This window comes from Bos javanicus, chromosome 17, assembly GCF_032452875.1.
Source record: "Bos javanicus breed banteng chromosome 17, ARS-OSU_banteng_1.0, whole genome shotgun sequence".
Classification (NCBI taxonomy): Eukaryota; Metazoa; Chordata; class Mammalia; order Artiodactyla; family Bovidae; genus Bos; species Bos javanicus.
Window position 1 is genome coordinate 53817656 of NC_083884.1, and position 23232 is coordinate 53840887.

The following is a 23232-nucleotide window of genomic DNA, read 5'->3' on the forward strand; positions in this document are numbered from 1 at the left end:
TCTGAATTCTGGTGACCAGGAATCATGACAGCCTCAGCGAGACCACCTCACTTTCACATTCGTTTCTTTTGATGGCTGCAGAATATTAAAGCAAGTCCCAGACATCCTATCATAAATGTCATATAATTTCACCTAAAATACTTCACTATGTGTCTTAGACAGTGAAGAATCTCCACAGTGAATAATACAATACTATTACCAGACCTAAAAAGTGATGAGATTCTTTACCACCGTCTGATACCAGATCATGTCCCTTGGCTCCAAGCTGTCTTGTGTTAGGTTACTTTCCAAGTTTCCCCCTTTTCAACATAACAGTAAGACAAGCTTGGATGAAACTAAAACAATACAGAAGAGAAGAAAGTGAAAGTGGAGTCTTCTCTCCTCCTCACACTAATCCCACAAGTGAGAGTTCTGAATATCCTTTGAGACATTTCCTATGCATGTATAATCACACAGATACATGCTTCCAAAAATTAACCTGAAGATACTAAAACCCTGTTGGGCAACTTGCTTCTTTTCATTTACTATGTCTTCACCATCTTTCCCTCTCAGTATATAAAGATCTGGAGGTCACTCTTCAGTGGTTAAAGATGTCTGCCTTGTCCCCCCACCGCCTCCCCAGCTGACTTCCAGAGACGCGCCGACATTAAAGGAAAGCAGAGGGTAAGTCTTGTTTGGAGGAAGCCCCAAGTCCTTGGATCAGCCTGGCCTGAGAAGGGGGAGCCTCTGCGGGGTATCAGGGGCCACGTGCCCCCACATCGCCGTCGCATCTCACGGGATAACAGCCGCCAGGATGCAAGTGCTCTGCCCTGCAGCCTTCCTCTGTGGGGACCCAGCCCTCGGCCCGGCCCTCGTGAGTCACCTCCTTCTCCCGAGTGAGGGCCCATCACTGCCAAGTACCTCGGGCCGGCGGTGCTCGTCCACTTCCACAGAGCCGTCCAGTGGAGTAACAAAGTGGCACACGGGGTTCTTGCGCTTCTCCAAATCTGGGCGGGGCGGGGTGAGACGCTGTCACCGAGGAGCCCTGCCCTGCTGTCTACACCCCACCCCTTGGGGGGATCCTGAAGTGCTCTCCTCTTGGAAAATGAGATTTGGGGAAATAAAGGGTCCAGGTCAAAGGGAAAGACTCTCTCAGTGATGTGGGGGCGAGAAAGGGAGTCTGCCCGATCAAGAGGAAACACCAGCCTGAGCCTAGGGGACCCCCGGCACGCCGGTCTCCTGCAGGAATCACCAGACCCCCCAGCACCCACGCCAGCCGGACACAGGCCATGGCCTGGGCCTGCACCTTCTCAGGCCCGCTGAAAACGGGGACTGTTCCTTGACTCTCCAAATGTCACCCCTCAGCTGTACACCCATCCCTTCCCCTCTGCCTTACAACACTGAGCCTCCTGCGGACACTTGGATTTGGCTTGGTTCTCCTGTCTCCGCAGATTGCCCGAGAGAGACTTTTGTTTGACACACAGGGTTCCAAGACCCGGCTCCAGGCCCCAAGGTGCACAGGCCTCTCGGTGGCAGAACCTACAGGGTCGTGGGTCCAGCCACTCAGCACTTACACTGCATGTACCAGGCCCGCCAGATGGCGTTGTTGAGCCGGATCTTGTCTCTCCATTGGAGCTTCAGGCCTTTGAAATTCTTCCACTTCGGAGACACCAACTTCCCACTGAAAGGTAAAATGAGGAGGGAGACACTCAGTGGTTTCTCTGACAATGAAATGTGCCACCCCATCACTCCAGGCCTCAAGATTCTGGATTAATCCATACAAGCCACAGGCTAGGCTCAATAGGATATAAAGTCACTTTCACTATCTCATTTTGTTGACTTTTGCATATCTTCAAAATTTTCCATAATTAAAAGCTAAAATTCTGTGGATTTTACCTTATACGTGTATCAAATCACCATGCTGTATACCTTAAACTTAATGTTACATGTCAATTTTATTTCAACAAAGCTGGGGGGAAGAAAAAAGAAATCTGCTGACCACTGAAGGAAAGCCAGGCTCCTTGAACCTGGTCTCGACCACCAGTCCCCAGGAGGCACTGACGATCCAGGCACACAAATGTCCCACTGGCCCTAGAACCCGCAGGGCCCTCTCCTGCCTCCAGGCCCCTGCACTGGCAGTCCCCATTCTTCACGGAGCTCACTCTGCCCCTGGCCAGCTGCTCATCCTTCCAAGTGATGCTCAAACACCATCTCCTCCAAGCCGGCACTGGCCTCTCCCAGGCTGCTGCCAGCCCCTTCAGGATCTCTGAGCGCTGTTCACACCTCAAGGACACAATCATCCACTCCCCGTACAGCAATGTGTCTCCACACCTCCGGCCGCCAAACTGCAGCTTCTCAGGGGAGGGCCCTTCTAGTATCCCCACCCTAACCACCCAGCACCGAACTCAGCACAACACAGGGGCTCGCGCAATAATCCTTCACTGACTGAGTTAAACAGCCTTTGCCAACAAAGCTGGTGGCAGGCAAGGGACACTCCCTGGTGGCACAGCCTGCTCAGATGGTTTGGTTTTCCACGGGCTGTGCCAGGAGCCACCTCTGAGCCGCTGGCATAGGGCTTCCCCTCTCCAGATGGCTGAGATGGGCAAGGCACTCTTTCTGGTCCATACCAAAAGGGGTTCTGTAAGTTCTACATCACTGCAGGCCACAGCCCTGCCCCCTTCTCCAAAGCCACTCAGAGGCCATGTGACAAGCAGAGATGTGCCAGCAGTCACAACAGCTGGGGTCTTCAAAGAGAGCGCCTAAGTAATAAACGCTCCCCAAACCTGAACACCTGGTTTCTTCATCAGAAGCTCTTGGCAAATCTCATGCCCCATCTTCCAACCCAGCACCAGGCCAGGCTGTGGATTGTCGGAGAGAAGGCTGAGAACCCCACAGAGAAAACATCACAGCAAGTCTTCTGAGAACTGGAGGGTCAGACAGACAGCAGCAGCCTCAGTGCAAAGGGTCAGGGGCTTTAAGCCAGTCACATGCCTTTCTGCCCTTGCTCCCCCAGTCCAAAGGCACTTCGACCTCAGCTGTCACCCACATTCAACAGCCAGCAGCCTGGTGTTTCTGAGTCTCTGTGGTGCAACTGCATACTAGAAGTGAACTATTATAGCCACGAAACTCCTCTGACATGCCAGCTGCCTGGGTAAAATCACAATAATACCATTGCCTCCAGAGCGTTTTAAGAAGGATTAAATGCACACACGCGCAGCCACATTCTTAAGACACACAGCAGAGGTAACCTCGAAAGAATATTTTTTTAAAAACCCACAAAACAAACCAGCAGGCTTAAATATAAACCCACCCTTACTTTACGTAGTGGCTGATGAGAGCATAAGAGCGTCTTAGAGAAGTCAGATGACACCAACATCTTCAATTACTTACCATGAAACGGGTGGGAAGATTCAGAGAGAGGTCAGACCCTGGAGGCTAGAAATCCACTCTGATAAAGTAACTTTCGGGTTCTCATCTTCTTCCCCGCAAACTGCTAGACGTCTGCCTCTTTCTACCCTAGGGATGTTCACTCCTTATGTCCAACGGCTATCACCCATCACCCTAGGCTTCTGTAATACCTCAACAGCCGACAGGCGGCGCTCAGCTGACACGAACAAGTTAAGTCTGAAACCAAAACTAAAACCTAAACCGCCCAGAGAGGTGGAGAGGGTGAAAGCAGAGGCGATGGCTGATGGACGCTCACCCACACACGGCAACTCAACTGCACATGCAAAGTGTTAGAAAAATGCAGGACACACATCTAGACGTTTCCTTATGGAAAGGGCTTCTCCCGCCTTTGATGTGACGTCACTGCTAACCCTCGATGAGGACAGGAGACATTCCCCATGCAGGCACCCACAGACAAGGGCGAGGACCCTTCCTGTGGAGGCACCCCAAGTCTAGTTTCCCATGGAATGTATAAGACAGGCTGCTCTACGGAGTTCTAATGGGCAGTTCCTTGGCAGGGATCCCTAGAGCAGGATTCCCACAAAGCACCCATGGGCAGACTTCTGCTCCCCCCAAAACCCCACCCTAGCTTAACTCGGCTTCCAGACACGGTTGGCTGGGATGCTTCTTCGCCTAACTCAGGGTTCTGCTATATTCCTTCTTTAAAGTGTAACCAGAAACACATTATTAAAATTTCTGAGGTGTTCTCTGGTAGTCCAGTGGCTAAGACATTGTTCTCCCAACACAGGGGCCCCGGGTTCCATCCCTGGTCAGGGAACTAGATCCCACATGCCCACAATGAAGATCAAAGATCCCACGTGCCACAACTAATACCTGGTACAAACAAATAAAATTTTAAAATGTAAAAAAGAAAAAAAATTTCCGAGACTACTGGTTTCGCCCTCCATAAACAAAAGACCTCCTCTGGCCTTACCTCCCAACCCTGCCTTCTTAAACATCACCCCCCACACCAACACCAGGGCTTCCTGGTTAGAACAGGGACCCTGGATTCACCCCTTACTCTCCCAATCTGACTCTGCGAAGGCCAGGGTCTGGGTCTGACTCATCCGAGCACAGTGCCTGGCAGGTGGGAGGTGTGATTAAATATGGAATGACTAAGTGAAAGCTAAACTTTTCCATAAAGAAAAGTCTTCACACACCCCCTACCACGGCCGTCCTTCCTAGAAGACAGGTTCATGACACCAGGCAGGAAGTCTACAGCACAACAAACTCTCTCTCGAAACTGCTGCTGAGTGGAATGGCAAACTGAATTCTCTGGCAGGCTGGCAAGAGACTGCTTTGGAATGAAAATTAAAATACAAGCCTTGCACAGACAGGAGCTGGCATTAAGAACGGGTAAGGATGAAACTGAGGTGGGGATTTGGGGTTCTGCTGGTTCCAGGGAAGATGAGCTCTGAACTCCTGGTCAGAGCATTCTCTGCAAAAGAAAGCAGGCACAGGCTCCAAGGTAGGGCCCAGACAGTGGTGGAGTCCATTCATTTGGTCATGCAACCATATTTGCTTGTAAGGTATTACTTCTTCACCATTCCTCATGCTTCCTGGAATCCCACTGGCAAAATGTTCCCAGGCCTATACTACCCAAAGTAATCTACAGACTTAAAGCATTACCTATCAAAATACCCATGACATTTTTCACAGAACTAGAATAATCTTAAAAATTTTAATGGAACCATAACAGACCCAGTTCTGCCAAAGCAAGCTTGAGGAATAAGAACAAAGCAGGAAGCATAACCCTCCCAGACTTCAGATAATACCTCAAAGCTACAGTAATCAAAACAGCATGGTATTGGCACAAAAAGAGACATATGGATCAATGGAACAGAACAGAGCCCAGAAATAAACCCATACACCCATGGGCAATTAATCTTCAACAAAGGAGGCAAGAATACACAAGGGGGAAAAGCCAGCCTCTTTAGCAAGTGGTGCTGGGAAAGTCAGTCGCATATAAATCAATGAAAATACAACACTCCCTCACACCACACACAAAAATTAATTCAAAAATGGCTTAAAGACTTAAATATAAGACATCATAAAATTCTTAAAAAAGCACATAGGTAGAACATTCTCTGACAAAAATCGTACCAATGTTTTCTGAGGTCAGTCTCCCAAGGCAATAGAAATAAAAGCAAAAATAAATAAATGGGACCTAATCAAACTTACAAGCTTTTGCACAGTAAAGGAAACCATAAACAAAACAAAAGACAACTTAAGGACTGGGAGAAAATATCTGCAAATGATGTAACTGATAAGGGCTTAACTTCCAAAATACACAAATAGCTCCTACAATTTAATAACAACAAAAAATGAAACCAAACAACCTAATCAAAAAATGGGCAGAAGATCTAAATAGATACTGCTCAAAAAAAGACATACAGATGGCCACTAGGCACATGAAAAGATGCTCATCACCATTAATTATTAGAGAAATGCGAATCAAAACTACAATAAGGTATCACCCCACACCAGTCAGAATGCCCATCATTAAAAAGTCTGCAAATAATAAACGTGGAGAGGATGTGGAGAAAGGGGACCTGCGTACACCGTTGGTGGGGTGTAAATCGGCACCGCCACTATGTAAAACAGCATGGAGGTTCCTCAGGAAACAAACTAAAAACCGAGGCCCACGTGACGTGGCAATCCCGCTTCCGGGCATACCCCGATAGAAAACTAGCATCTGAAAAGACACGCACACCAGTGTTCACAGCAGCGCTATCTATTATAGCCAAGACACAGAGACAACCTAGATGTCCATCAACAGATGAATGGATAAAGGAGACGTGCTGCATACACACAGTGGAATGTTATTCAGCCATTAAAATGTCATTTTCAGCAACATGGATGCAAATAGAGATCATCATACTAAGCAAAGGTAAGTCAGAAAGACAAATACCATATGACATCACTTACTTGTGGAATCTAAAATACAACACAAATGAACGTATCCATGAATGAAAGAAAAACAGACTCACAGAGAACAGATGTGTGGTTGCCATCGGGGAAGTAAGAGTGGAGGAGAGAAGGACTGGGAGTCTGGGATTAACAGACGCAAACTAGCATAGACAGGATGGATAAACAAGATCCTACTGCATAGCACAGGGAACTATATTCAATATCCTGAGATAAACCATAATGGAAGAGAATACGAAAAAGAATACATATATGTGTGTGTGTGTGTGTGTGTGTGTGTGTGTATAACTGAGTCGCTTTGCTATACAGCAGAAATTAAATGTAACATTGTAAGTCAACTGTACTTCAAAAAATTTTTATTAAAAAACAAAAACACATTCCTAGATCTGTCTCCTCCTCAGGGAGGGTGAGTTGGTGTGCTAAAGACTGCAGAAGAAGGGACTGGCATGGGGGTTGCAGCCCCTTCTTTCCTCTTGGGGACAAGCTGTCTCCTGAGGGCCCATGTCCTTCCCATTCCACGCCTAGAGAGCGAGCCTGGGGTGGGGGAGGCCTCTCCTAGTTCTGGGCTGCCTGGGGCTGCTTAGAAAGACAGTCTGGGGTTCCCTGACAAGTCACGTCCGCAGCTTGATCAACGATACAGGGGATAATTTGGCCAACATCTGCTGAACCTTTTTTTGTGGTGGTCATTGGAAGGACTGATGCTGAAGCTGAAACTCCAGTACTTTGGCCACCTCATGCGAAGAGTTGACTCACTGGAAAAGACCCTGATGCTGGGAGGGATTGGGGGCAGGAGAAGAAGGGGACAACAGAGGATGAGATGGCTGGATGGCATCACCGACTCGATGGACATGAGTTTGGGTAAACTCCGGGAGTTGGTGATGGACAGGGAGGCCTGGCGTGCTGCGGTTCATGGGGTCGCAGAGAGTCGGACACGAGTGAGTGACTGAACTGAACTGACAATATATGTAGCATCAAAGTTACCACTTTGACCATTTAAAATGCACAGTTCACTGGCATGAAGTCTGTCCAGAATGCCATGTAACCATCACTGCTGGTTTCAGTGCTGTTTTCCTCACCCCAAAAGGAAGCCCTGTACCCATAGCAGTCACTCCCTGTTACTTCCTCCCCTGGCCTCTGGCAACTATGATCTACTTTCTGTTTCTGTGAATTTGTTTCCTCCGGACATTTCACATAAACCAAATGATAAAATACGCGGCCTTGTGACTCTGGCTCTTTCACCTTGCGCAATAGTTTCGAGGCTCACCCACACTGCAGCATGTGTCAGTGCTTCCTCCCTTCTCATGGCTGAATCACGTGCCACTGGATGGAGAGACCACAGTTTGTTTACTCCTTCATCTGCTGACGGACATTTGGGTTGTTTCATGTTCTGGCCATTGTGAACAGTGCTGCTGTGAACTGACTCCACTTTGATTTCCCAGTCAGCTCAGAATTCTGGTAAGCGAGAGTGATGGTTACACTGGCACCAGGGATGGGATGTGATGAGGGGCAAAAACAACTGTGACCTTCGGAGGGCAAGTGGCCAACTGTGTATCAATATTTCAAATGTGCATCCCCCCAACTCCCAATCCCATGGTTAGGAGTAGACTCTACTCCAGACCCATCTGCACACGGACACAAAGACATAAATAGAAGACATTAAACTACAGCCCTGTCGGTGGGAGGAAAAGGCTGGGAACAACAAACATTTACATGTGCTGATGGCTCAGACAGTAAAAAATCTGCCTGCAACGCAGGAGCCCCAGGTTTGATCCCTGGGTCGGGAAGATCCCCTGGAGGAGGAAATGGCAACCCACTCCAATCTTCTTAACTGGAGAATTCCATGGATAGAGGAGCCTGGCGGGTTACAGACCATGGGGTTCCAGAGTCAGACATGACTGAGTGACTAACACTAAGTACCTAACAAACAGCAAGATCTGCAAGATGTATTAAGTGGGAAAGAAAAAAAAAAAAGGTGGAAGATACACAGCGTGGCCACCATTTGTATTTTCAAAAGACACGTGCACACAGACACACACACAGGAAAGGAGGGAAGAAAATGTCCAGTCAATCTCAGGGAAGACACACAAGAAAACAGGTAACAGGAAACAGTGATTTCCTTTGGAGAGCTGAATCAAGAATTAAGGAGCCTCAGTCGGTGAGTTAAGTTTTCACTGTTTACTGTTGTTTTCTACTGCTCAAATATAACATAGGAATGTATTTTTTATATATATATATTTTTTTTTTTTCTTCAAAATAAACAAGGGAACAAGACCAGGTACAGTCCAAAGCCTTACAGGGCTTCCAGTTAATTACAGAAGGCAATTCATCACATGAGCAGATACGAAACTTGTGCACAAGTCGGTTCTGTGCCCTAGATCCAAATACGAGGATAATGGTGAATAAGTGGTTTCTTACATGAGCGAATGAGTGAATAATGCTAGACTGGTCTCTCTTCCAGGACTCCGACTCTTTTTCTTCAAAAGAGCGGTCTCCATTGGCTTTTCCTGGGATCTGGGCCTGGTTCCACGGGCTGCTAGGAGCCAAAACTAACAGGCTCCAGACGGACAAAGGTTCATTGAGGAGCCGAGGCGTGGGGAGTGGCCCCGCGTGAGGCACGGCAGGCGGAGGGCGCCGTGTTCAGGGGAATCGCCCTGGAGCCATGGGCCCTCCGCCCTGGGCCACCTGCCCAAGCAGAGCCGCCGCCCAGGGAGCGCCTGTGAGGTTTCCAGGGCCTGCTCCCACGCCCAGGCGTGGGTCCTATCTCCTGCACCCCAAACTCATCCCCCTCCTGGGGCACTTAGCATCTTTTTTAAGACTCAAAGAATGTCCTACTGGCGAAGCAGGCTCAGAGGGCGGAGGCAGCAAGGCAGGCATATGGGCTTCTGAGCGCTTCATTCCAGGCCTGTCCTACTGACAAGGTGAATGGGTGTGTGTGTGTGTCTTTACTGTGGTGTGCGGTGAGCAGGTGTGTCTCGGGGGCATGTGTGCGGTGTACGCATGAGTGTGTGGTGCATGGGTATGGGTGTGGTGTGCGTGGTGTGCATGGTGTGTGTGAGTGTGTAAGTGTGCCTGCGTGTGCGGGTGTGCCCGTGTCTAGGTGTTGTCTGCTCACATGTATGAGCACGTTTGTGAGGACTGTGGTTGTCTGTTTTGTGTACTTAGCCGGGAGTGACCATTTCCGTGACAATCAAAACCTAGAGCACCCTGATGGAGCTGAAACGGGTAGAATCGGGCTGGCCGCAGCAGTGACTCCCCTGGCCCTGAACGTGAAGGACAGTGGCTCAAGTCCTTGCCTGAGCGCTCCCTCTGTGTCCAGGCCGCCCACCTGGGCACAGACGCCACCACGCTTATACCATTGCCAAGCAAATGAGCAAAGGATGGTTTCCCTTTCTGGACTGCTGGCATGAGCTGTCAGAGTCCCGCCTTTGGTAAGCGGATGCCGATGCCCCTCCTCTTTAGGGGAGCCTGGGACCACGGGTGGCGCAGAGCAGGCGATGCCCAAGTCTGGGGCACGTTGCTGAGCACCGAACTTCAGTCTTAGGTGCGTTTCTGGGTGTGAAAGCCTGGTGTTTCCTGTCCGCCTCGAGCCATGACTGGCCTTCTAGGTGGGAGCAGTGATGCTAGGCAGGGCACCAGTTAAAACTATAACCACATGTCTATTTGCCAGGGGCGTAAACTTGAACCCAGAACCCAGGTGTACCCGGCTCCTCTGGACTGAGGATGGGACTGGACTTAACAACAGGAAAAAGTGGTGCCTGACTTCAACTGTATAACCTGTCAGTAAAACGCTTTTAAAAATCTGTGTACTAGCTATGCGTCTCTTTGATGAGCTATCTGTGCCTTTTGTTTTTAAAAAAACTTATTATTTTGAAATAATTACATAGACTCACAGAAGGTTAAAAAAAAAAAAAAGGTATAAAGCATCCCATGTACTCTTCGCCCACCTTCCCCAGTCGTGGTATCTTCTGCAGCTGGAGCATGACCTCAAAAGCAGGAAGCCAGCTTTGGGACACTCTTGTTACCTAGACGACAAATCTTAACTCACTTTTCAACATGTGTTGAAATGTTAGTTGTTTTTTTCTTGCTATTTTATATCGGTAATACTGTAACATTAATGACATTAACACTCTGTGATACTCCTCTGCTAATGTTTCCCCTAGGTTTGGGTCTTTACTTCTTTTTATAGCATGTCTCTGAATAAGTGGCGCAGCTGTAAAGAATCCGCCTGCCAATGCAGGAGACAGAGGGTCAGTCCCTGGGTGGGGAAGATCCCGTGGAGAAGGAAACGGCCACCCACTCCAGTATTCTTGCCTGGGAAATCCCATGGACAGAGGAGCCTGACAGGCTACAGCCCATGGGGTCGTGAAGAGTGGGACACGACTAAGCGTGCATGCATACCTGTCCACCCCCACCTTACCCAGAGACTTACTTTTCATTTTAACCTCTTTTTAAGCTTTGTTAGTCTTATTTAACTTTTAAATAAATTATATACTCATACTGAAAGAAAATTCAAACAACACAGAACAGTACCAAGAATGAAAGCAAAGTCGACTGCAATTCCACCACCTAGTAATCACCCTTGTTTAAATTTTGGTGATAACACTGTGTACTGAGAAATAACCTTATCCAAAGAGAAGTCTAGCCCTTGCCCTCGCCTCATGGGGGTTGGAGGTGACCTCCAGGCCGCTGGAATGTCCTGCTTAACAGTTGGATCTGAGTGTGCCTGGGGCTCAGGACAACCTCACTTTGTGATGAGGATGGGGACCGTGGAGTAGGGAGCAGGGCGTGTGGTTCCAATCTCCAGAGGAAGTGATGACTAAGAAGTATCGGCAGTCTCTGGCAGGGGCTGGAGACTAGAGGTCAGTCACACAGGCAGTGACCCAGCCCAGGAGAAACTCTGAAGACCAAAGACTCAGGTGCGCGTCCCGGGTGAGCAGTGTCACACACTGTGGTGGGGGGAGGTCACGCGGTCCAGTGGCAGAGGGCGGACAGAAGCACCACACCTGCACCCTCTCAGCCCCGGCCCTGCGCACGGCTTCCCTTGGCTGATTTCATCTTGTCCCTGTGATGAACTGTAACCATGAGTCTAGCAGCGCTCAGCGAGTCCTGCGTGTCTTTCTAGCAATTACAGGACCCGAGGGTGGTTCTGGGAACTTGCAGTTGGTGTCAGAAGTGGGGGGAGTCTTGTGGACTGTTCTCTCTCACTTTGCAGTTGGCCTGAAGTCCCTGTAATGTATATTTATTTGATTATGTATATGCATGCATACGTTCAGATTAAAACCTATGAAAAAATATTTAAATATATGGGATTATTAGTTTTGCCAAATTTCAAAATGAATCCGCCACAGGTATACTAATACTAATACTAATACAATTATGTAAAGTTTAAAAATAAAATAAAATTAGAGAAAAAAAAATAAAATAAAAAAAAGAAAAACAAAAAAAAAGAAAAAAAAAATATATGGGATTATCTTGTTTTATAGTCTACTTTTTTTCACTTACAGGTCATGAACATCTTATTATAGTTGGGTATAGATTTATTGGTTACAGAATATTCCATTGTGTACATTTAAAACAATCTACCTAACCACTTTTCCATAAACAGGCATTCATTTATATTAATGGACATACATTGCTTCTGTTTTTCACTATTAGTGCTGAGATGACCGTATTGCTACTTATATTTCTGTGCAATGGCATGACTGTTTCTGTGAGATAAATTTCTAGAAATTGGAAACCTGAATCAGAGGGTATGTGTACATTTATAACTTGGTTTTAGTCAAAGACTTTCAAGGGTTATACTAATTTACACTCTTAATAGCAGTGAACACTGCCTACTTCCCAAACCCTTGCTTATATTAGTCATTATTGATGTTTGCTAATCTTACAAACAAAAAAAATTCAGATCACTCATTTTTCAGTTCCGACTTATTAGTATCTTTTCATGTTTATTGGTCTTTGGGTTTCTCATGTTAACTGTCTGCACGTCTTCTGTTCCTTTCCTGTTGTGTGAGAGCTCTGAATTTGGCAGAAATGTCTGCAGCACACACGGCAGAGTTAGTATGTCGTCTTGACTATTTTCAGGGTGCTTTGTTTTGCTTTTTCACTCTACTTAACTTTTTCATACAAGATGAGCTTTGGGTTGTTATTGTTTTCAGTTGGAATTGTTCATTAATACAATCAAAAATGTAAAGTCCTGTCTTTTATGTTTCCATCTTTTGTGTCATAATTAAAAGGGCTTTTCTATCCCAAGACGGTGAAAACACATATCTATGTCTTCTTTCACAGCTTCACATTTTTATCAGTTATTTCCTTCATCTGGAAGTTGTGTTGGTGTCATGAAGATACTGGGATCCTGCTTCAGTCAGTGGTTCCTACCCGTTCACTCAATTACCCACCTTTCCCCTTGGAGTAAAATACTGTCATCATCATACACCACATTCTCACATGTAACACCTGGGACCACTTCTGAGCGCCCCAGTTCTTTTGGTGTTTTGTGCCTATGTTTCAAACGGTTTCCATTTTTATATTTAACTCATTGCGCTCTTTACACAGCTCACCAAAATAAACTCCGACTGGTTATCTGATTATCTCATCTTCCCTCACTAGTTGATGACACTTCCATTCAGTTCAGTTCAGTTCAGTCGCTCAGTCATGTCCGACTCTTTGCAACCCAATGAATCGCAGCACGCCAGGCCTCCCTGTCCATCACCAACTCCCAGAGTTCACCCAGACTCATGTCCATCAAGTCAGTGATGCCATCCAGCCATCTCATCCTCTGTCATCCCCTTCTCCTCCTGCCCCCAATCCCTCCCAGCATCAGAGTCTTTTCCAATGAGTCAACTCTTTGCATGAGGTGGCCAAAGTACTGGAGTTTCAGCTTTAGCATCATTCCTTCCAAAGAAATCCCAGGGCTGATCTCCTTCAGAATGGACTGGTGGATCTCCTTGCAGTCTAAGGGACTCTCAAGAGTCTTCTCCAACACCACAGTTCAAAAGCATCAATTCTTTGGCGCTCAGCCTTCTTCACAGGCCAACTCTCACATCCATACATGACCACAGGAAAAACCATAGCCTTGACTAGACGGACCTTTGTTGGCTAAGTAATGTCTCTGCTTTTGAATATGCTATCTAGGTTGGTCATAATATACGCTAAGGTCTGTTCTGGGGGGGCCTCCTATCACTGATTCGTGTCTACCTGTCTTAGTACTACAGTGATTTAATAATTGGAAGTTTGTGATACACGTTACTAAGTAGAGTTAGTCCCCATCATTTTTTTTTTTAATCCTTGCCTGTTTATTCCTCCATGTTCCAACTTTATAGTCATGGTGTCCAATCTCAAAAGAAAACTATTCTGGCATTTTGATTGGAGTTGCCCTTAACAAATACACCACTGTGGACAGCACTAACCATTTCGGCTGGGTCACTTCCGCCTTAGAATGGAGTCTGTTTCTCTACTTATTCAAACAACTTAACCTATTTAAAAAGAGAAATCTGAAACTGCCCTCTTTAATTTTCTTCACACATGTCCCTTTCATTTTCTAACCGTAACACTTAACGTCAAAAGGAAGTTTAGAAGGTGAAGCCAGCAAAACAAAACAAAGTCGCATGGTTACACACCCAAACACAAGCGCTATTCCCATTTTATTGTCTACGGCACAGCCCCACCTCGCTGATACGGTAACTGCCGCCCTCACCCTGATCAAAGTGGCCAACTCACAGGTACAAGTAAGGGGTTTCGATTATATTCAGTACCAGCCTCAAAGAATACGGCATTTCCCTAGCACTTTCATTCGCCTACGGGAAAAGGTAATTAGCAGGTTCAAGTATTCACCAAGGTTAAGATTTCTGTGTGAAGAATGGAAAAACCACCAGCTGTGGACACCTGGCAGAGAGGGGACGTAAATCGGCAGAGGTCTCCAGCCAGAGCGCACCTGGAGACACGGGACTGGCTGGCAGAGACAGAGTCGGGATAGGTCATCTTGCAAATGTTTCTGAGTTCCTATGAAGGCTGGCAAGAAACAAATTTGTTATTATCACCATCATCAGCCATCTCTGAGGTACCGCCAGCTACGTAACCTACTTAACAGGCACAGAAATCTGAAGCTGTCTGATGCATTTCAAAGGATAAGGTGACACGCTTCAGGTAGCCAAGACCTATAAATAGGCTTTAAAAAGCATTGGCTACGTTTTTTTTTGGGGGGGGGGGATTTGTTAGTGTTTATTTCTGCTAAAGCTCCTAATAAAGTGTGCAAATATGTGCTACATTTTTATTAGGTCCTGTGTTTGCTACGTTTTTAGAAGTCAACATTGACTATTAAGAAAAAAAAAGATGGATCTGTTCTCTATTGCATTCAAGGCTCCAAACCTTTGGCAATGTGACTAGGGTCACAGTGACACTACAGTAAGTTAACTAAAGTTGCTCTGGGTACATCTATCAAGTTCTAACCTTTATGGGGCCCGAAGCTGGAGCCAGTAGTTAATTCTATGTTGCACCTATCACAGCATAACGCCCTGTGTCAAATGGTGCTTAACACCAGCAACGGGTTGATGGCAAGAGACGGAATCTCTTCGGGTTACATATGGGCCATATACAGCACTCCTACTGTGGGCAGATTAATCCAGCTGAAACACCACTCTCTTCAGGACACAATCCTGATCCACTCACCCAGATCTGTTATTTAGGGCAGTGCTAGGTGCAAGGACAGAGGAGCAGACAGAACCAAGTCCCTAGCCTCATGGAGCTGACAGGCGGAGACCACGTGTGTGCTGTGCAGGGGTCCCTCAGTGGTGCACGGCAAAGGCCAGGGGAGGGGGCACGGGGAGGCAGGGTTGACACAGGGCCCCCGCCAAGGTCCCCAGGCTTCCTCTCCGGGCTCCGCCCCGCCTGCCTCCCTCCCACCCAGGAGGCCAGAACAACCTGGACCAGGACAATACGTGTCTGTTCACATTTCTCCCCCAGTGAGACTCCTTCAGGGGTTGCCCTGCTTGCTAGAGAGAATCCCTACATATTCACCCAGGTCCAGGTCCCCACAGCTACACATCTGGGTTAAACAAGAACCTTATTCACCTTCCTTGTCTCCCTCCCAGAGTAAATGACTTCTCAGTGTAAATGACTTTGTTGGCTACCCCTGTACCGACCATAACCTGCGACAGCCTGTGTATGTGTGTGTGTGTGTGGACTGACGGTGTGCCTTCACAACCAATTGCATTTTCCACGAGGCACATAGTGACTCGTCTGTTTTGCTCACTAGTACTTCCCCCACCAGAGGGAAAATGGTCTTCCTACCTCCCAGTTCAAATCAGTTTAGCCACTCAGTCGAGTCCGACTCTTTGCAACCCCACGGACTGCAGCACGCCAGACCTCCCTGTCCATCACCAACTCCCGGAGTCTACCCAAACTCACATCCATTGAGTCGGTGATGCCATCCAACCATCTCATCCTCTGTCGTCCCCTTCTCCTCCCGTCTTCAATCTTTCCCAGCATCAGGGTCTTTTTCAATGAGTCAGCTCTTCGCATCAGGTGGACAAAGTATTAGAGTTTCAGCTTCAGCATCAGTCCTTCCAATGAATATTCAGGACTGATCTCCTTTAGGAAGGACTGGTTGAATCTCCTCGCAGTCCAAGGGACTCTCAAGAATCTTCTCCAACACCACAGTTCAAAGGCATCAATTCTTTGGTGCTCAGCTTTCTTTATGGTCCAAATCTCACATCCATACATGACTACTGGAAAGACCACAGCTTTGACCAGACGGACCTTTGTTGGCAAAGAAATGTCTCTGCTTTTTAATATGCTGTCTAGGTTGGTCATAACTTTTCTTCCAAGGAGCAGGCATCTTTTAATTTCATGGCTGCAGTCACTATCTGCAGTGATTCTGGAGCCCAAGAAAATAAAGTCTGTCACTGTTTCCATTGTTTCCCCATCTATTCGCCATGAAGAGACTGGACCAGATGCCATGATCTTAGTTTTTTGAATGTTGAGTTTTAAGCCAGCTTCTTCACCCTCCTCTTTCACTTTCATCAAGAGGCTCTTTAGTTCCTCTTTGCTTTCTGCCATAAAGGTGGTGTCATCTGCATAATCTGAGGTTATCGATATTTCTCCTGGCAATCTTGATTCCAGCTTGTGCTTCATCCAGCCTGGCATTTCCCATGATGTGCTCTGCATATAAGTTAAATAAGCAGGGTGACAACATACAGCCTTGACGTACTCCTTTCCTGATTTGGAACCAGTCCATTGTCGTGTCCAGTTCTAACTGTTGCTTCTTGACCTGGATACAGACTTCTCAGGAGGCAGGTTAGGTGGTCTGGTATCCCCATCTCTTTAAGAATTTTCCAGTTTTTTGTGATCCACACAGTCAAAGGCTTTAGCGTCGTCAATGAAGCAGAAGTTTTTCTCGAACTCTCTTGTTTTTTCTATGATCCAACAGATGTTGGTAATTTGATCTCTGGTTCCTCTGCCTTTTCTGAACTGAACCTGAACATCTGAAAGTTCTTGGTTCACATACTGTTGAAACCTAGCTTGGAGAATTTTGAGCATTACTTTGCTAGCATGTGAGATGAGTGCAATTGTGTGGTAGTCTGAACATTCTCTGGCATTGCCTTTCTTTGGGATTGCAATGAAAACTGACATTTTCCAGTCCTGTGGCCACTGCTGAGTTTTCCAAATTTGTTGGCATATTGAGTGCAACACTTTAAAACCACCGTCTTTTAGGATTTGAAATAGCTCAATTGGAATTCCATCACCTCCACTAGCTTTGTTCACAGTGATGCTTCCTAAAGCCACTTGACTTCACATTCCAGGATATCTGGCTCTAGGTGAGTGATCACATCATCATGGTTATCAGGGTCATCAAGATCTTTTTTGTAAAGTTCTGTGTATTCTTGCCACCTCTTCTTAGTATCTTCTGTTTCTATTAGGCCCATACCATTTCTGTCCTTTATTGTGCCCATCTTTGCATGAAATGTTCCCTTGGTATCTCTGATTTTCTCTAATTTTCCCCCACCTCCCGCCGGCCTCATTCCTGCCTTCGCCCAACCCACACCTCCCTACCCTTCCAGCAGCCCTCCCCCTCTCAATACCTGCTCCCTCCCACACTGAAGTCCTCCTTGGCCTCAAGTCCAGGCTCTCACAGGATGTGTTACTGTCCCTTTGTCCTCGTTTTATGTCCCCCTCTCCCCATTCCACCTCCCATCTCCTCCCCTCACCATTTAAAATCAGGCCACAGGGCTTTGTGAATTAACTGACTGCTACTTTTTCCAGGATTGCTTCACTTTGGAGAAGATGCCTAGATGAAAGAGAAGGGTTTATTGCAAACTGCAGAAGACGAAACCAGGAGGCTCGCTCCAGCCCCCTGGTCCCAGTTCTGGATGCTAAACGGCAAAGGGACACCATCTCTGCCCCACAAGTCATTCCTTTACCCCGGCCTCAGTTTCCCTTTTCTCGATGGGGGAGAACTGAACTAGCTTCTCCCAATGTCCTTTCCAGTTCATAGGGTCTGAACTGTACCCCTCCCCAGAGGCTGGCCCTAAGAATACAACTGAGAGGCACCCACAGTAGGAGGTGATGGGGTAACACCAGCTACCATTAAGCAAAAGAGGGATGAGCAAGGTCTAGAGCACCCCACCACAACCCCAGACCTCTCATCTCTTGTCGAGGAGAGGGACTATAAAAGGCAAGAAAACTGAAAGTGCTGGTCGCTCAGTCGGGTCCGACTCTTTGTCTCATGGACTGCAATCTGCCAGGCTCCTCTGTCCACGGGATTTCCCAGGCAAGAAAACTGGAGTGGGTAGCCATTCCCTTCTCCAGGAGATTTTCCCAGCCCAGGGATTGAACCCGGGCCTCCTGCACTGTGGGCAGACTCTTTACTGTCTGAGCCACAGGGGATGGCCCCTTTAAAAAGCATCCAAACAGATGAAGAACTCTCCACAGCCCTCTTCCCATAAAAGATATTTCAAAATAAAATCTGTTCTACTTTTGCCTATACAGAGACTGTCCCTTTCATCTGCTGCTGAGAATCGGTTGTCACCCTACGTCTCTCCCTCTTTTCACCTCCTCCCAGGCATGCTTTTTAATCAACTCATTAACCTTCTAAGTGGCAGAGGCTTTGGGGATGAGCAGTAGAGGTGGAGATTAACACCCTAAATCGAAGGCAAGCTGGATAATCTCTGCTTGGTCTCTGCTTCAGAAACGCCATCCGTCTCCGCCCTGGCCAGCTGAGATGACACTGACATCTGCTGACACTGTCTCCCAACACATACTTTCTCGCCTTCAAAATACCTACATTTTCCCTTTCTGATATACTCATTTGCACCATGCCCTCTTGGTCAGAAGCAACAATTTGTTACTCATAAAACCAAACTTAAAAACAGGGGTGAAAGATGAAAAGAGGTTTTGATTTATTACCATACCCGAATTTTAACCTCTGATCTTTATGTGTTATAAACCCAGCTGCAGAGCTACTTGCCATCTTAACTGCTGTTGCAAATGCTTAAAAAGAAAAGTGTTTTTTTTATGGCTCCCTGAGAGGGTAAACACACCTTTAGCTACTACAGTGCTATAAAAATCAAGGTCAGGGTGACTTATCTCTTTCATTTCCCCCTGCTTCAAGGCCTCCTGGGAGAGCAGACGAAAATAAAATGGGAATATCTAAGGCACAAATAATCCAACAAACAGAAGGGCTGAGGGTAAAGTCCACCCAAAAACTGACGAACATTTTATTTTCTCAAAATTGAAGTCCCTGCTATGCTGAGGACTATGCTCCACAATCACACACAAAAGCAACAAATGGGCCGGGCAGGAGTTTGTGGGGCAATGACAGACTGAACCAAACGGCAAGATTTTGTGCTATTTATCCTACAGATCTTTGGGGACCAGTGTGCATTTGCAGGGAAGAGGAGCTGGGGGAGGGGTACTTGTGAACAAGACCTGAAGCCAGCCATTTACAGGGATTAAAAAAATAATAATAATTTTATTTATTTTTGGCTGGGCTGGGTCTTCATTGTTGCACACAGGGTGGGCTTTCTCCAGCTGCCGCGAGCGGGGGCTACTCTTCAATGCAATGGCTTCTGCTGCAGAGTGCAGGCTCTAGCCATGTGGGCTTCAGTCGTCGCGGCATGTGAGTTGAGGAGTTATGGCACACGGGCTTAGTTGCTCAGAGGCATGTGGGATCTTCTCGTACCAGGGATCGAACTTGTGTCCCCTGCATTGGCAGGCAGATGCTTCACTACTGAGCTGCCAAGAAAGCTCTACGGGGACTTTTTAACTGTGAAGTTTCAGAGTCTTTCTATTATTGCAAGGGCTGGCTACACTTTCTTGGCATAAGAAAGAAGGATAACATCTGATTCCTCTCATGTCGAAATTCCAGGTTTTACTGAGGAAATCTGATCCTGTCCACTGTGCTGTCCTGATGACAGAAAAATCCATCGACAGAATCTCAGGCCGGCCTAACTTCATGGGTAGAAACGCCACGTGCCTCACGGTTAGGGCTGACTCTAAAGTACAGCAGAAGCTTTTACTCAGAAGGACGCTTTCCTAACCACCTGCGACTCTCCCATCCGCGTCCCCGCCTGCCGACCATGCGGCCTCAGGCAGACAGCTGGCCTTCCATAACTTCGCTTTTTTGGGGGAAAAGACAGTCTTGTTTCACAGAGCTGTGGCAAGAACGAAGTGAAGAAAGGTATTCAGAATGGACTAACAGGGTGTGGAACACAGGAGGTTCTTGATAAACGGATGAACGCATCCGGCTGACATTTCCCACAACGTTCGGAACAGTTCTGACCCTAGGCTGTGAGAAAGCACAGTTGAAGGACTCTTGGCCGCCTCAGCCAATCCTCCCAGCGACTCGACTCAAGGGACAAGGAGAGAATGACTGTTAGGGGTGGGTGATGAGCAAAGGTCCTTGAGAGCCAAAGAGAACTACCACTTAAGAGATTAGATACGCGGTTCTTCAATGAAAAGGCAGATTGAATCCCACCAGTATTAGCAGCACAAACACAACTCTCTCCCTTTTTTTATTAGCACCATTTCACTCTCCCAGCCCAGACAAGTATCTACATAGGAGAAAAGCCTAAGAGCTCTTTAACAGGAACTGAAGCCTGCCGTTCCCCATGCTCCCAGCCTCCCGAGCAAGAAAACGCCGCCAGGGACCCATCACTCACCCTCACCTCAGCTCTCAGGCACGCTTCACAGCAAGGCCCTGTATCAAGCACCACTCAGGCAGGCCAGCGAGGGGAAACCTGGGAGACAGCGGGAGGGAGAGAGGGAAAACCCAGGCAGGAATGCTGAGGGTGCAGTTCTAAACGCTGCAGGTACTCCAGGAGAAAGTGGACAGGCCAGTTGGGTTCACATTTTAAGTTGTGTTGTTGCTGTTGTTTAGTCGCTCAGTTGTGTCCAACTCTTTTGCGATCCCATGGACCCCTGCCAGGCTCCTCTGTCCATAGGGTTTTCCTGGCAAGAATACTGGAGTGGGTTGCCATTTCCCTCTCCGGGGAATCTTCCCGACCCAAAAATCAAACTCGCATCTCTTGCATTGGCAGGTGGATTCTTTACCACTGAGCCACCTGGAAGCCCTTTAGGTTGTGCAGCTGATGGCTAAGCCTCTTTCGGTTCAAAGCCCATAATTCTAAGAATCTAAAAGAATAAAGAAAAGTGAAAAGTACCAAGTGAGAAACGACTGCCCTAAAATGATGAGAAGGCAGCTGCTGGAACAAATAAAAAGGGAAAGGCCACAGTTTTCATTTCTCAGCTTTTTATAAGGCTCAGACAAATACGAGTTTTGATAAAGAAGAGCCTGCGAGTCCACCATGCTTTCACGACCAGGAAAGCAAACGCAGCCATAACTGGAGAAATCGTCAGCCGGCCAGGAAGTGAAGCCTCCCAGCAACACTTGCCAAGAGCCTGCGTGGGACGCATCAGACTCTGCGTGGAGGACCAGGCGCAAAAGCCAGGCTCTGGCCCTTGGACCTCGAAAGCTAATGGGAAAGTCAGAAACGTCTTGCTTCAAGGGAGCGAGGGCATGTGTGCAGGGCATGGAAACAGCAGGGCGCCCAGTGGTGGATTCAGGATGGCTTCCTCAAGCAGGGTGCCTGAGCTGAGTCTCCAAGACAGGCGGGACTTAACCCAGGAGAGGGGGTGTAGAGAAAACGGTTTCCGGCAGGAGAAATAAAGAGGTCTTTCTCAAAGTATCGGCAGTTATGGCTTCTGGTGCCCTGCCTCCTTCATTCTTGGCTTTGATGACGGGAGTTAAGAGTGTTGACTCTCTGGAGCCTTAAGTTCTCCACCTCACTGCTGCCTCCCCTTTTCTGGTGGGCTGGGGTCCGCTACAGTAGTTATACTCTTGGGAAAAGAAGAGAGCCGTGGAAAGTCAGCGTCTCTCTGTCTCACGCTCAGGTTCAGTGTTATTTTCTGATTCACGGGGTCACAAAGAGTCGGACATGAAGAGCGACGGAACTGACTGAACTGATAATCCAAAAAGACGATAGGGCAGGAGGAAGAGCTAGCTTCTCATACCAGTTATTTAAATAAAGCAGAATGAGGGTACTTCCCTGGGGGTCCAACGGTTAGGACTTTGCCTTCCAATGCAAGGGGCGCAGGTTCAATCCCTGGTCGGGGAACTAGATCTCACACGCCTCAGAGCCAAAACACCAAAACGTAAAACAGAAGCAATGTTGTAACAAGGTCAATAAAGACTTTAAAAATGGTCCACATTAAAAAAAAAATTTTTTTTTAAAGCAGAATGAGAAAGAAGGGAAAGAGAGAGGAAGGAAAGAAGAGAGGGTAGGGTTTAGGAAAGGGAAGTTTTAGAAAGAAATCTCTTGTATTATTAGGGGTTTAGAAAGTAAGAGATACAGACACATTAAGCAAGTATAGCAAAAGTTAACAAATGTGAACTGTATGGGCAGTGATTATAAACATGATGGCTGCACCGTTACTTCAACTTTTCTGTTATCATTTTTTATAACAGAAAGATGAAAAAAAAAAAAAAACTGGAGAAGGAAAGACCCACATCCCAACTTAAAAAAAAAAAAAAAAAAGAACAAATCCAAAGAATTAAAAGGAAACTCACAAATATAAAATAAATGGTCAGCTCTTTCCCGGTTGGAACCATGGAGGGTGCAGAAGAGAAGAAAAAGAAGGTTCCTGCTGTGCCAGAAACCCTTAAGAAAAAGTGGAAGAATTTCGCAGAGCTTAAGATCAAGCGACTGAGAAAGAAGTTTGCCCAAAAGATGCTTCGAAAGGCAAGGAGGAAGCTTATCTATGAAAAAGCTAAGCATTACCACAAGGAATACAGGCAGATGTACAGAACTGAAATTCGAATGGCTAGGATGGCACGAAAAGCGGGTAACTTCTATGTACCCTCGGAACCCAAATTGGCGTTTGTCATCAGGATCAGAGGTATCAACGGTGTGAGCCCAAAGGCTCGAAAGGTGCTGCGGCTCCTTCGCCTCCGGCAGATCTTCAGCGGCACCTCTGTGAAGCTCAACAAGGCCTCAGTTAACATGCTGAGAATTTGGAGCCGTACATTGCATGGGGTACCCAAATCTGAAGTCTGTAAATGAATTGATTTACAAGCGTGGTTACGGCAAAATCAACAAAAAGCGAATTGCCCTGACAGACAACGCATTGATTGCTCGATCTCTTGGGAAATATGGAATCATCTGCATGGAGGATCTGATTCATGAGATCTATACCGCTGGAAAACGTTTCAAAGAAGCAAACAACTTCCTGTGGCCCTTTAAATTGTCTTCTCCACGAGGTGGAATGAAGAAAAAGACCACCCATTTTGTAGAAGGTGGAGATGCTGGCAACAGGGAAGACCAGATCAACAGGCTTATTAGAAGGATGAACTAAGGTATCTACCGGGATTATTATTGTAATCTG

At 47.0% G+C, this 23232-nt stretch overlaps 1 protein-coding gene and 1 pseudogene across 4 annotated transcripts in view; one reads left to right on the top strand and one right to left on the bottom strand.

Moving 5' to 3' along the window:
- Positions 1-23232, bottom strand: part of MLXIP (MLX interacting protein) — a 58207-nt gene that overhangs the window by 12401 nt on the left and 22574 nt on the right. For all 4 annotated transcript variants that reach the window (XM_061384729.1, XM_061384728.1, XM_061384731.1 and 1 more), the window contains exons 2-3: positions 1554-1660; positions 901-986 (exon numbers count right to left, since the gene is read on the bottom strand). In XM_061384729.1, the coding sequence (XP_061240713.1) occupies positions 901-986; positions 1554-1660 (193 nt within the window). The remainder of the gene's footprint in view (positions 1-900; positions 987-1553; positions 1661-23232) is intronic.
- Positions 22432-23212, top strand: LOC133228805 (large ribosomal subunit protein uL30-like; annotated as a pseudogene).